Source organism: Eschrichtius robustus, chromosome 19, assembly GCF_028021215.1.
Source record: "Eschrichtius robustus isolate mEscRob2 chromosome 19, mEscRob2.pri, whole genome shotgun sequence".
In the NCBI taxonomy this organism is placed as follows: Eukaryota; Metazoa; Chordata; class Mammalia; order Artiodactyla; family Eschrichtiidae; genus Eschrichtius; species Eschrichtius robustus.
In genome coordinates, this window is record NC_090842.1 from 57,759,008 (window position 1) to 57,773,883 (window position 14,876).

Genomic DNA, 14,876 nt, shown 5'->3' on the forward strand with positions numbered 1-14,876 from the left:
ATGCCACCTCCTCCAAGAAGCCCTCTCTCCTCCCCAAAGCCATCTCTTACCCATCCTGCTTTCCTGTTTTCGCACAACTTTACTATGTCTGTCTCCTCCCCAGAAAGTAGGTTCCTGGTAGGCAGGAACTATTCCCTTAACCTCTCTGGGCTTCCATTTTCTTGCATTTAAAGTGGGTGTTATCAGAGTCTCTTTATCTCAGAGCTTTGTGATGGTGGTTAAATGAGTTATTAACATAAGGGTCCAAGGTGCTCAATAAATAAATCTAACCCGTGTTCACCAGGAGTAAGGAACATAAAAAGCGCTAAGGAAGTGTTTGTGTGAGGAGGGGCAAATGAATGATGGGCAGAGACAGGAGGAGGCAGATCTAAGTGTAAATGTAAGGAGATGGGGGGGGGGGTCGGGGAACGTCGGAAGGGAAACCCCAGTCAGGCTCCCAACAACACAGAGACCCAGTCATCTCTCCACCTTTAATGGACCCCAGGTGGGCTTGGGTGAGGTGTCCTTAAATACAACCCTGATGAGGCGGGCGGGGGCGGGGCCGGGCCTGCCGGGGTGGGCGGGACCTGTCGGGCGGGGCGGGGCCTCAGCTGCACTTGCAGGAGCGCACGATCATGTTGGACAGCTGCTCCACCTTGGGCTTGCGGCCCACGTAGTACACGATGGGCAGAGGCTCCAGCGCCTGCGGCACGCAGCACGGCGCCGCCGACGCGCCCGGGTTGTGCTGGTTGTACAGGGCCAGGACCTGCGGGGTGGGTGGGCGGGGTCAGGGGTCGGGGGTCATGGGGAGGGTACCCCCACCCCACCAGCCTCTCCCTATCTCTCTCTGTCTTATCTCATTCCGTTTCTTTCTGTTTCTCTGCCTCTCCCCAGTTTCCACTCTTGGCTTGTGTCTCATTGTCTTTCTCTCTCCTTCCATCTTCCTAATTCTCTATCCTCCTGCCTTTTTCTCTCTCATTGTGTCCCTCCGTTTCTCTCTTTCTCCTTCCATCTCCCCACCTCTTCCCTAGCCCAAGTTATGCGTCTCCATGGGTCTCCCCATATCTCTGTCTCCCTCTGCCTCGTGTCTCTAACTGCTCAGACCCTGCCTCTAGTTTCTCTCCCATCCCTTTGCCACCTCCCCGCCAAACTCCCTGTCTCCTCTCTTTCTGACTACTATCTCGCCAATTCATCTGATTTTACCTCTCTTTCTCCCTCTCCTCCCTCGGTTCCTGCTACCCTCATCCCACCCCCAGCCAGGGCTCCAGACGCACCTTGCTGTACTGCGTGTCCAGGCTCCAGATGTAGGGGCAGGGCCCCAGGCAGAAATTGGCGTGGTAGCCCTTGGGTTCGTGAATCCACTTCCAGCCCAGGTCCTTGCGGAAGTCAATGTAGAGCTGCCGAACGCAGCAGTTCTTTTCCGTGGAGCTGCAGGCCGGAGGGAGGGAGGAACCCGAGTCAGGAGAGCAGAGGGGCTGCCCCTCCTCCCCCAGGTGTGCATGTGTTTCACCCTGGTTGCCCGCCAGCACGGTCTCCATCTTGGTCTCCCTTGCAACCCCTGTGATGATAACAGCAATAAGAGTAATAGTAATGATCATCACTAACACTGATAAAGCACTTCCTCCAGCCCAGCACTGCGCTAAGGGCATCCTCATGAACATTACCTCAGGCAATGCTCAAGCCTGTGAGAAGCCAAATGAACGTCCAGAGGGGATGGCTACACAAATCACAGCACATCCACACACTGGAACATAAAAAACACAATGCAGCTCCACGTGTACTGATATGTTCTACGTGTGCAACAAATGTTTATTGAACTACTACCATGTGCTGGGCTGGGGTCTACTGGGGACAATTGTTTGTTTGTTTGTACAAACAAAACAGACAGAAATCCCTGCCTTCTGGGGCCACGTACTAGAGACTGTCCGTCGCTCCTCTGCTCTGAACAAGGCAAATGCCCAAGCCCTCGCCATGGACCACAAGGCGCTACCAGATCTGGCTGATCTCAACTCCCTCCCCACTCCCACTCTCACTCTCCTTCAGCCACATTACCATCCTCGTTGTTCCTGAGTCCCAGCCCAGGACATTTGCACTTGCTGTTCCCTCTGCCTGGCTTGCTATTCCCACAGATACCCACTCTGGCTCTGTTTCTTCACTCCATTTGTGTGTATGCTCAAACATCCCTCACTCAGGGAGCCTTAACTCCTAGAACACTGCCTGGCATGCAGTAGGTGCTCAATAAATATCAGTCAAATAAATGAATGTCGTCTCCTCAGAGTCCTTCCTGGACCATCCTACCCAAAATACCAATCCAAATGTTTGTTAATTCCATACAGTGTAATAACAGCATTTCAGTTATGTGAGAAAATGTGAAAATGACTGCAGCTGAAATGGGGCAAATCTTAATACTTGTTGATACTGGATGAGAGTTTATGGGGGTTCCTTGTACCATCTTGGTTGCTTATGAATACATTTAAAGTTTCCCCTAATAAAAAAATTTAAATCAGAAGAGGAAAAATAAATCATCACAATGCCTTCTTTCTTTCCCCTTCCTCGGATTTGTTTTCCTTCTTGCCACCTGCTCTTTTATTAGATATTGATTTATTTATCTGTTCGTTTTCTGTCTTCCTCTGAGGACAGGACTTTTTGTCTATTTTGCCCCTAAATGTGTCCCTGCAACAGTGCCTGGCACATAGCAGGTGCTTAGCAAGTATTGGCTGTATAAAATAATTGATCAATATGTTAGGTCTTTTAAAAGCACATTGGAGGGACTTCCGTGGTGGTCCAGTGGTTAAGAATCCTCCTCCCAATGCAGGGGACGTGGGTCCGATCCCTGGTCGGGGAAATAAGATCCCACACACATCCTGCGGGGCAACTAAGCCTGCATGCCGCAACTACTGAGCCCGCACACTCTAGAGCCTGTGCGCCACAACTAGAGAGAAGCCAGCCCGCGCGCCACAACGAAGAGCCCGCTCACCGCAACAAAGAGCCCGTGTGCCACAACTAAGATCCAACACGGCCAAAAAAATAAATACTTTTTTAAAAACAGAATAAAATAAAAAATAAAAGCACATTGGAGAGTGGTGGTATGTAAGACTCTACTGCCCTGGACTCATGATCTGTGTCCCAGGCTCGGATGCAAAAGTCAGTCCTCCCCAGTCTGCGGCCCCGGCTCCTGCATGTCTGGAAGGAAATGGGGCATTTTCTGTGCTGGCCCCTGGGGCCATGGTTGAGATGGGCTGGGAACTTGACTAAAAAGCTTGACTCATGGGCAGCTGAGAACACTTTCAATTCCGTGTTCATAACATGTGAAAGGAACACTATGCAAAGTTACAGGTACAGTCATGATCCAAATTCTGTTTTGAATAGGAGGACTGGAAGGCAATATATTAAAATGTTGACAGTGACATTTTATATTTGGTAATGTGATGGGTGATATCTTTCTGTATTTTCCAAATTCTCGATAGTGGGTATGTGTTTAGAATCAGAAAATAAAATTTAAAGAAAGAAAATGCAGTACTCCCCCCGCCCCTCAAAAAAAAAAAGACTCTACCATTTGGACAAAATAAAAAATATATACATGGCTATGTGTAAGTGTCTCATACAGAGACTCTCTGGGAGGAGACACAAATACAATAAAAGCCTCCTCATAGAGGGGCTGGGGGCCGGGGCTGGGGGCCGGAGCTGGAGGGTCTCTGAGTATCCTTTCTGGGTTTGATCCATGTGCATGTATTTTCCTACTCAAAAATCAATAGAGGAAAAAAAAAAATCAATAGCGGGAATTCCCTGGCGGTCCACTGGTTAAGACTCCATGATTCCACTGCAGGGGGTGCGGGTTCAATCCCTGGTCAGGGAACTAAGATCCCGCATGTGTGCGGTGTGGCAAAAAAAAAAAAAAATCAATAGAGAATTCCCTACAAGGCAGGTCTTATTATTATTCCCATTTGACAGATGAAGAAGTTGAGCCTCAGAGAAAGGGGAATGCTGTCTGTTCACTTGTAGCCTACATGTGGTGGAGTTGGGGGCCAGGTTCACAGCTAACTCTGTGCTGCCCTGGGGTCTGTGGCCTCATCTGCCCAGTGCAACCATGTCAGCTTAAGCAGAGGGGGAAGAGGCAATGTGACAGGATCTCCCAGGGCAAGACAAGGCCTCTCCAAGAGCCACAGGACGTTGAGAAGGAAGTTAGGAAACTTAGATTCCTGTGAGTTCAGCCTGGCGCCTCCCCAGTCTGGCTGGGCCTCAGTTCCCTCATCTGTACAAAGATGCAAGGGATGCTGGATCAAATAAGATGTTGTTAAGGGCCCAGGAGGCATCAGGAAATCCATGGACGGCCTGAGGGAGGGGCCTGAGCCCCGCAGACCATATGCACCTATGTGTGTATGTATAGGCATATTCTGGGGAAAAAAGGTTCCTGGCTTTTGACTTCTCAAGGGGTTCCCGGACTCACAAAAGGGGAAGAACCACTGTCCAGAATAATCTTTCATTTCTGATCCAACTGTGCCAGGGTGCTGAGGTCCTAAGATTTGAAGTGTGTGATTCTATCATCCAACTCAACTGTTCTCCCTATAGGGTCCCTGGAGAGGCAGCAGGCCACATTTAACAAGCCCTCCAGGTGACCCTGAGGTGCATGCCTGGGGCCTGCTGCATTCCAGGTCCTGTGATACACGCAGTCCAGGCCCTTGCAACTCTGCCCTCCAGTCTACCAGGACCCAACAGGGTCTGACGAGTAAAAGAAACCCACTTGGGGGACTTCCCTGGCAATCCAGTGGTTAAGACTCTGCACTTCCACTGCAGGGGGCAACAGTTTGATCCCCAGTCAGGGAACAACTCAGATCCCACATGCTGCGTGGCTCGGGCCAAAGAAGAAAAAAAAAAAAAAAAAAAAAAGACCCAAATAAGGTCTATACGTGGCAATTGCTTGATACATCTTTTAATATTCTTTTTTAAAGTCTGCAGAACCATCTCTCTGTTTCCCCCCTTTGTATTGTATTTGTTGAAGAAACTGGGTCAGGTTTCCCACAATCTAGATGTTGCTGACTGCACGACCATGGTGTTGTTTAACATGTTTCTCTGTTCTTATATTTCTGGGAAATTGGATCTACCGTACTGACCAGCTTCAGGTTTGATTTTCTGGCAAGACTTCCTAAGTGACATTGTGTCCCTCATGTGGCTGGCACTCTCTCTCTGTAATAGTATAAGCTGTTGGCACTCAAGACCTCAAACCATTCATTCATTCACAGGGTTGTTGGGCAGAGGGTAGGATCTGGTGGTGAAGGAGTTTGGGAGCAGAGCTGACTTTCCAGCAGGAGCACTGCATGTAACAAAGTCCAAAGGCACCATCAAAATATTAAGCAGGGGAGGGCCAAGGTCACATTATCACTCTAAACTCGCAACATTCTAACTCTGAACTTCAACATTCTAGGACTACAACTTTTCAATTTTCTTAGACTGCAATACACCAGCCTCTCAAGATTCTAACACACCAACAGCTTTCCAGCTTTCTAGGATTCCCACATTCCAGCTCTCCAGGATCTTGGCATTCTTGAATTCCAATATTTCAAAACTGCATTCCAACATTCCACAATTCTGAGCCCATCACTCAAGAGGTCCAAGCTGCCACTTTCTAAGATCACAGCCTTCCAAGATTCTCACAAGATTCCAGCCCTGAGTCCCAACATTCTAGGTTACCAATACTCTGGCTTTCTCCAACTCCAACATTTGTGGATGCTAATATTTTAACACAGGATTCCACTATTCTGGGCCCAATATTCAAGGACTCCAATCTGCCGATACGGGAGACTCCAGTCTGTCAATGGTATAGGAATCCAACATGGGCAATCTTCCAGTTCTGAATTCCCAAGTTCTAGGATCCCAACATCCCTTGAGTCCAACATTCTCAGATTTCAATAATGACTACCGAATTCTAACATCCTAGAATCCCCACATGCTCGAACCCCAACCTGCCAGCAGTACAGGACTCTAACGTGGCGACCTTCCAATATTGAAATCCCACATTCTCAGTGTTCAACATTCTAATAGTCTCTGATTCCAACCCACCAGCAAGAGAGCCACCTGATCTCAGCATTCGAGGACTCCCAGTTCGCACATCCCAGCATCCTAGGCCTCGGACCTCATCCCCTGAACGCTCCAGGCTGAAGGAGATGCCAGCCCAAGCATAGCACCAGCCAGGTGCCCAATCTGCGGTGCCCGCTCAGCAGACGGCAAGGAGGCCCCCAGCCCGGAAGGCGTCAGGGGAAGGCTGCAAGGTTCACCTGAAGCAGTAGTTGGTGTCCAGGGCTCGGCGGTGCCGGGGGCTGTGCAGGTGCTGGGCCCTCTCCAGCGGGGTGGCCATGAGGAGCAGGAAGGGCCGGTTCATGCCATGAATGGTGGCAAGGTCACCCCGGCGGCCGGAACTGAACCCTGCTTTGGTTTGGGAGTCAGGTGGTGGGGAGGGTGGGGGAGACATACACACACTCTCAGATGGATGAATGGGAGATGGTCAAGGGGAAGACACACACACACACACACACACACACACACACACACACACACACACACCGGTGGGCATGGGGCTGGGCTGGGGAGGTGGGCCTCACCGTTAATGTCCACTTGGAGTGTGTTATCTTTGCTGTCACAGGAACAGTGGGCACTGAGGCGAAAGCCCTCTATTTCCTCTGTGGGAGTGGGGAGAGGGAAGCCAGTGTGAGGGGGTGGCTCACCCAGCCCCTGGGGGAAGAGAAAGGAAGTGGCAAACCCCTGGGGTGGGGGTGGGGGGACCTCCTTCCTGCCCCTTCCCCTGCCTGCCCTCTCACTGCACCCTCGTGCTCCAGTCCTTTGCCTTGCAGCCTCCTCCTCCTCCAGGTCTCAGCTCAAAGGCCACCTCCTCCGGGAAGCCCTCCAGGACACAGCCCCGCCCCCACTGTGACAGCACTTTATTTTCTCCATAGCACTTACCCTGACATTTGTATCTGGCTATTTATTTCCCTCTTTGTTCTCAGTGGCAAAGCAGGATACATGGGGGCAGGGATCCTTGTTTTCTTGTTCCCCGCTGGGCCTGGCCCACAGTCGTAAAAACAAACATCTCCTGAGTTCGCACTGGGTGCCAGACCCTGTTCTAAACACTTTTTGTGTATTATTTCCTTTAATCCTCACCAAAGTTCCCCATTTTACAGATGAAGAAGCCAAGGCCCACGGAGAGGGGGTGACTTGCCCAAAGTGGGAAAAGGCAGGGCTGGGATGCAAGTGCCTGGGCTCTTGTCCCAGGGCCGGTGTGGAAGAAAGGTTTCTTGAATGAATGAGTGAATGCCTTTCTAAGCTCCCACTATGTGTTGGACCCTGTGCTGGGGGCTCTGGACTCAGCAATCAGCCCAGGACACTTGTCCCAGCGCTCACCTGCTCCCTAACCCCCATCTTTTCCTCTGGCCAAACCATCACTTATCTCATGAGTCTCAACACAAACATCCTCATCCAGGAAGCCCTCCTGGACCCCTCCAGATGGGTTTGGATGCCCACTCTTGGCTCCCACAGCACTTACGGCCTCCCCCATCCCGGCCCTGGTCATTGTGGCCATCACAATGGGAATCAGGTGGGCCCCCTGCTAGGGCTTTGGCAAGATTTCCTAGGTGTCTAGAAGTGACTGTGGGCCCCATGAGGGCAGGCCTAGAAGTTGTCATGGTTACCACTGTGTCCCCCACACCACCCGCACAGGGCCAGGCACATAGCAGGAACCTACTGGCATTTACTGAGTGAAGGAATGAATGGGAGGGAGACTAGGAAGGGAGATGTGGGTACTGTGGACTCAGATGGGACAGGACAGACAGTCCTCTTCCAGACAGATCAGGTGTGTCTGGCTCTCCCTGGACTCGAGGGCTCTGCACAGCCTATCCCTCTGCCTTGAACACTCTTGCCCCTCCATCTTTCCCAGGCTGGCTCCACTCATCCCTCAGACAACCGCGCTAATGTCCCCTCCTCCAGGAAGCCCTCCCTGATTTCCCAGGCTAGGTCAGGCACCTCCTCTGGGCTCCCCCTCCCAACCCTGCCCACTCTGGGACATTACTACCTGGTTTTCAGGTCTTTCTCCCAAATCCCCTAACCTGAGCAATGGATGATAAGCTTCATGAGGGCAAGTATGGTGCTGTTTTGGTTCCTGTTGTGTCCCCAGCATCACCCAGTACAGGGCAGGTGCTCAGGAAATGGATTTACCATTAATCACTCAGGTTTGAGTGCCTGGGAGGAGGCCCAGGTCTGGGCTCTTTGGCACCAACATGGGGTGGGGGGGTGCTAGGCAGGGGAGCCCCAGGACAAACAATGGGGTCAACCCCATTACAAAATAGGGGTCGGGGGGGACTTCCCTGGTGGTCCAATGGTTAACAGTCCACGCTTCCACTGCAGGTTCGATCCCTGGTTGGGGAGCTAAGATCCCACATGCCACGCAGTGTGGCCAAAAAACACACAAAAAATAGGGGTGGGGCAGACAAGCAGTCCTCACCTCCGTGGGTCAGCCACTGCCGCACAACTCCAGTGACATCAAAGGACAGCCACTCCGGTGAGTCGCTGGGGGCCAGCAGCCGGTTGCTGAGGTAGCGCCAGGAATCATTGCTGTATTTCTGGGGGATAATGAATTGGGGGGAGAGACAGTGGGTAGATGTTGCCACACAGCCCTCATGTACGCTGCACCCCTGACTCCACCTGCTCCCAGAAAAGGGCCTCCACACAGTCCTGCGGACAGTCCCCTCCCAGACACCCAAACCGAGGGGCCCACAGGAGCCACCCACCCCACAGCAGCCCAGAGGGGAAAGAGAACCCCAGGCTGGGGGGTCAAGGCACCTGGGCAGCTCAGCCTCTATGCCTGACCCCAGCGTGGCCGTGGAAAATTCCTCTCCCCTTTTGTCCTTGGTTTCCTCACTGATGAAATGCCAGGCGGCCCCTTTCAGCTTGGACGGCCCACGATGCCACGAGTCTCCTACTGACATCGTAGGGGTCACTGACTATAGACAGTTCTGCAAATTTGGCCCCCCAAATTCTGAGAGTCTATCACGTTCCTTCTTTTTTTAAAAAAATGTATTTATTTATTTTTTATTTATTTATTTATTTTTGGCTGCATCGGGTCTTCGTTGCTGTGCGCGGGCTTTCTCTAGTTGCGGCGAGCGGGTTTCTCATTGCGGTGGCCTCTCCTGTTGAGGAGCACGGGCTCTAGGCGCGCGGGTTTCAGTAGCTGTGGCACACAGGCTCAGTAGTTGTGGCTCGCGGGCTCCAGAGCGCAGGCTCAGTAGTTGTGGTGCATGGGCTTAGTTGCTCCGCGGCATGTGGGATCTTCCCAGACCAGGGCTCGAACCCGTGTCCCCTGCGTTGCCAGGCAGATTCTTAACTACTGTGCCACCAGAGAAGCCCCAAGTTATCACTTTCTAGAAGTTATGTTAGAAGTCATTCCATAACGCCAGTGCTCAGTGGCACCCCAAGAATTACACATTCAATGAGCCTGAGACATTCCAGAGGACTCATGTTCTACAAACCCACGAGTCTGACATGCCACAAACCTAGACGTTGCAGACGCCTGACATCCATGTGGAATGATCCCCTGGGAGCTGGCAGGATAAAAGCTAATTCTCTAGACTCCAAGAAGTTAACATCAGACAAAGTTCCCTTGTTGTAAGAGTCTAACATCTACTACTGAATCTAACGTTCCACATGACAGGGATTCTAGGTCACATAACCTTCAAGAGAATCCAGAACTTCTTGAGGCTCCAATCTTCCTGGAGACTCTTCTAGAAAAGAGCTAACCAAGAGAACTTTCTGTGATGATGGAAAAGTTCTTTATCTGTGGTGTCCAAAATAGCAGCTGCTAACCCCATGTGACTACAGGCCACTTGAACTATGGCCAGTGAGACTGAGGAACTGAATTTTTTCTTTTATTTAATTTTAATCAACTTAAATGGCCATATGTGGCTAGTGGCTACTGTGTGGGGACAGAGCACTTTGAAAGTCTGCAACCTTTACAGAGATTCAAACTTTCAAAAGAAGTCCTGAGTTCTTAGAGTCCAACTCCTAAGATTCCGGCCTTCTAAATGTTTAACCTTCTAGGGCTCTAAGAGTCTGAAAGTTTCAGAGCCCTGTGATTCCCCAGTCTGTGCCTTCAGGATCGGTCACCATGGACCCTGCAGCCACCAGCCTTCCAGCCGCCCCAGCACCGCCCCAGCCCAGGCCACCTCTGGGGCCCTCGCCCCCACCTGGTACAGCTCCACGTGCTGCTCCACTTTTAACTTGAGCCTCAGCAGGCGCAGCTCTGCCCGAGAGAGCAACACAGGTTCGGGCACCGCTTCCCGGAGCTCCGATGTGTTGAAGAGCATATACATGCTGTGTGGGCTACGCTTGATTTTCCCATAGATTTCTAGGCAGAAGGAGCCGAGAGCGGGGATGTCAGGGTTTGACAGGGGCAGGGGAGCTGGCGCACCCCAAGTCAAAGAGCCCTGGGTTGGAGTCTAACCCTAACACATTTTAGCTGTGTGACCTTAGGTGACTGGCTTCTCCTCTCTGGGTTTGTTTCCACCTCTTTAAACGGGATCCTACCCACCCTTCCCTCCCATCAACTGAGAAGTGCCCCCTCAGTACAAAGCTGGCACAGGGGTGGGGGCTGCTCTGCTTGCTTAGGCCTCCCCAGCACTTGGAGCCTCAAATGCAAGTTATGTTGTAGCACAGGGATCAAGGGCATTTGGATCGGACTGTGCCTCTACTGCCTTCTTTCTTGGGCAAGTCACAAGCCCTCTCGGAGCCTCAGTTTCCTATTCTTTGGGAACGATCAACCTGACATCAAGTTCTCTGCCTCCCAGCCCAGGCTTTCCTAACTGAAGCGCTGGAACTTTGGGCAAGTCAATTCCTCTCTGTGTGCCAGATTCTCACCTGTAAGACAAGGACTGATTACAGGATGATAGTGTGAAATAAGTGAGATGATGCAGATAAAGTATGTCGCACAGAGTCTGCGTACAATGCTTACTCTAATGTGTGTGTTCAACGACCCCGTGAGGAAGATACTATTAGTATACCCGTTTTATAGATGGGAAAACTGAGGTAAAGAGATGAAACAATTTGCCCCAAGATCACGCAGCCAGGAAGCTGCAGAGTGGGGATTCAAACTCAGCCAGTCTGATTCCAGAGACTGTGCTCTTAACCCCTAGGTTATGCTGCCTCCCTGCTAATGTGACGTTACTCTTGTTGTTGTTGTTATTATTCTAATTTTTGTTTCCTTCCCCAGCTGGTTAGAGAAGGCAAAGTTCATTCTAGGTAAGAATGGCTTCGGGGGCGGGGGAAGGGGAACAGAGAAAATTAGGAAGAGTTTTCTAGTCTAGGAAAAGTTTGGGGTTGGGAAAGAGGGGGGCAAGCCATGAACTCCTGGATCAACTGGGACAGCTGCTTTAGGCCTCTGCAGTGGGGGCATGGAAATGGTGGAGACATCTGATGAGAAAGGACAGAGGAAGCCCCTTCAGTGGGCCTCCTTCCCCTACTCCTCCCCTCTCTAGCCGGGCCAGCCCCTGCCCCGCACAAAAAAAGCCCTATCTTGGCCCAGGGGTTACTCAGCAGACCCCAAAGGAAGGGTAGAGCCCAGGCCTGGGAGACAGATAGGGAAGAAGAGAGATAGAAGGGGCAGGAACGGTCAGAGGGAGAGATGGAGAGTAGGGTATGGAGGAGAAAAAGAGAGAGAGAGGGAAGAGATGGAGAGACAGAAACTGGGAGACCCAGACTGGGACAGAGAGAGTAACGGTGATGCGGGAGAGATGGAAAGGCAGAGATGGGAGACAGAGACACACGGGAAGAGAGACATAGGGTTTGGGAGCGAGATGGAGGCAGAAGAGGAATGAAGAGAGATTGAAGGTATCAGTGTTGGAAAAATCTCTACAACCAAGGTGAAGCTACGACGGAAAAGGTGAGACGGAGATGTGGGAGGGTAGGGGTGTCATTCGGCTGAAGCGGCAACTGGGTGCACAAATGGGCCAGAGACCCACAAGTCTAATGCCCAAGAGGGAAAGTGAAAGCAGGGGGGTCGCCCCCAAGCCTCCGGGCCACGCGGGACGCCTGGGTCTCCGCGGGCGCCGAGGGGGCGGGCCCAGCAGTAGTGCCGCCCTGAGCTGGGGGTGAAGGGGGCGGGAGGCGCCGCCGCCACCGCGAGGGCGGGGACCGGACCTGCCTAGTCTCGCCCCAGGCTCCGCGCGCGATCCCCGCCCCCCGAGGCACGGGAAGGAAAGGAAGGGAGGGAGGGCTAGGCGGCCGGACGCTGGGGTTTCCCCAGCCTCCTAGAGAGGAACTAGGAGTTTGGGGTCCAGGCTCTCAGCATTCAGCTCTGCGGGGGTTCTCCGGTCCCCTTCCGGAAGCGCAGGCTCCTCCCCCCGCGCGTGGCACACACGTGGGGCTTCCTCACCCCTACCAGCTCGGTTTTCTCACCCGGGTCTTGTAGAGTCGCACCCACCCACCTCTCCCTCTACGGCTCGACTCCTCGCTCAGCCCTCTCCCTTCCATCCCGCGGCGGTGGCGGAGGCTCGCTGCTCCCAGCATGGCACCGTCCATCTCTCCTCTGCCCCCTCCCAGGTCCACCTTTCCCACGCTTGTCTCTCCGCTCCGTATACCCCTTCCCACGACCCAGTATTCTAGGTTTCCTGGGGGCTCGCTTCCTCCGCTGGGCTTCCTCCTCTCACGTCCGTCTGCGAAATAGAGCACCTCCCGGCGCATCCTCGGCATCCCCCTGGGGTCTCCGCTTCTCCCCCGCCAGCTTCCCCCACCCTACGACCTCACGCCCCCTTTGACCTCGCATTGATCACCCCCTCCCCGCCTCTCTCTCTAAGCCCTTCCCCAATCCCGCGTGTTCTTCGCGCCGTGTGCAAATGCGTCCACTCTCCACTTTCTGGAACCTCTGGGGTTCGCTTCACCTAGTTTTTCTGTCCTTCTTGAATCTTGCTGCCTCATGACCCCTGAGCTCTGGGTCAGCTTTCCCCACTACCTCTCCTCTCCCCAATGCCGGGGTCCTCGCTTCTCCCAAAGCGAGCTCCCTCTGCGGGCCCCACCCACGACCCCCGCACTCTAGTGCACCCTGCAAGGGGAAGTCTTTTTCTACAACACCCCACCCCGTAACTGCTTCGCTTCTCTCCCTCTAAGGGACTCCCCCCGCCCACGATCTCGCATGTTCCTGTAGCCCTCCAAAAACGGTCCACTCCGCTCACTATCTCCTCTTCAAGACCAGATACCTGGGGGGTAGGGAGCTCAGCCCTATCCTCTTTGGGACTCCCCCTCCCAAGTTCCCGGCGCCCCCGGGGGTCCTCTTCCTCCAGCCAGTTTCCTCTACCAGTAATTTCCTCCCCGTGACCCCTGCACTCCGGCGCCCCCTGGGGGCTCCCCTCCAGGGTTCCCCTGCCCCTCCGAGCTCACCGTTGCTGTTTTCCACCATTAGCACGCGGGTGACCTCCTTGGCGTAGTAGTCCGCCTCTGGCTCAGGCTCAGGTTCGGCACTTTCCCCGGCCACCCGGTCACGGGTACTGTTGTAAAGGGCCAGTACGGCCTCGGGCAGCGGACCGGGCGGCACGTCCCCCTGGCTCGGGGGGCTGGCGAGCCGAAGCTTGGACAGAATCTGGCCGCGGATGGCCTCGATGCGCTTTCGCTTCACCAGCTCCATGTCGATGGTCTTGCAGGTGGACAGTCCGGCTGCCGGCCGGCTAGGCGGCAGCACTAGTAGCCACAGCAGCGGCAGCAGCAGCGGCAGCAGCCGCAGCCCCGAGGGCGGCATGGGGGAGGCGGCGCCCCCGGCACAGCCGAGAGCGCGAGCCGGGCTGGGGTGGGAAGAGGGAGGCCCCGCCCCTACAGGGTCTGGGGGGGTCTCCCGAGGAAAGGTAGGAGGGTCTGGGGAGGGGGGGAGTTGAGGCCCTCAGGGAGAGCGGAGCGGAGCTGGAGGGGAGGCTCTGATGGGTGTGTTCTCGGTATCCCCACGGCAAAAACCGAGATGAGCGAGATCTGGTACCAAAGGTGGGTGGTCTTGAATAGGAAAGCTGAGGCAGGTCTGAGATTGATCCCGTCTCCTGGATCCCGGAGAGAAGGGTCCTTGGATGCGCGGGGGCTCAAGAGAGAGGCTGGGAGTTGGGGGCCGTGCGGGGGGGTGCGACCGATGTCTGGGGTCGAGTCCTCGCGGGAGTCGGATTTGAGGCTCCTGAGGGCTGGTCCGGAATGGGGGCGCCCGGGGAACGCCGTGTGGGGGGAAGGAAGGGAGCAAGCGTCCGAGGCGGTGCGGGGTGGAGGTGCGGTCTGGGGTCCCCCAGTCCTGCCTCGCGGAGCAGCGCTGCGCGAAGGTCCCCGCGCCTTTGGCTCCCAGCGGCAGCGGAAAAGTCTCAAAACTTTTTTCCTCTTCTCCCAACCAGCTCGTCCCTCCTCCCGCTCCTCCTCCCCCTCCTCCCCGCACTGGCGGCGGCGGCGGCGGCGGCGGCGGCGGCGGCGGCGGCGGCGGCGGCGGCGGCGGCGGCGGCGGCGGCGGCGGCGGCGGCGGCGGCGGCGGCGGGGGCGGCGGCGGCTCGTCTCAGACTCTGGGGCCTCGGACTGCTCCTCGGCGGCTCCTTTCTCCGTTCACGGCTGAGGCCGGCCCCGCGGGCGGCTCCGAGCCGGGGGGGGGGTGCCCCGGAGGGGGCGTCCCCCCTGCCCCCGGCCGGGGGCCTCGCTGTCTGGCGGATCCGCGGCGGGAGGAAGGGAGTGGGACGGCCTGGGGCGCGAAGGGCGGCGGCAGCGGCGACCGGCTGGGGCGGCGGGGGTTTTTGAAGCCGCCCCGGCCCCACCCAGGAAGCGCGCGGGGCGGGGGCGGCCCTCAGGGGGAGGGCATGGGGGGGCCGGTCCACAGTCCTCATCTCGCGTGGGCGGGCTCCAAGGGGGGTCCC

General features: G+C 54.9%; 1 protein-coding gene across 2 annotated transcripts; it reads right to left on the bottom strand.

Annotated features, from left to right (window-relative positions):
- Window positions 1-456: 456 nt before the first annotated feature.
- TGFB1 (transforming growth factor beta 1) lies at window positions 457-14,423 on the bottom strand. 2 transcript variants are annotated; one of them, XM_068528194.1, is made up of 7 exons: window positions 13,390-14,423; window positions 10,206-10,366; window positions 8,468-8,585; window positions 6,576-6,653; window positions 6,252-6,402; window positions 1,254-1,407; window positions 457-745 (listed from the first exon to the last, which is right to left on the bottom strand). In XM_068528194.1, exons 1-7 carry the CDS (start codon window positions 13,742-13,744, stop codon window positions 587-589), a joined length of 1,176 nt encoding a protein of 391 aa, XP_068384295.1. In that variant the 5' UTR covers window positions 13,745-14,423; the 3' UTR covers window positions 457-586. The 2 variants fall into 2 exon arrangements, with proteins under 2 accessions (XP_068384295.1, XP_068384296.1); XM_068528195.1 differs by having other exon boundaries at window positions 6,252-6,399; window positions 13,390-14,422.
- Between the last annotated feature and the right edge of the window lie 453 nt (window positions 14,424-14,876).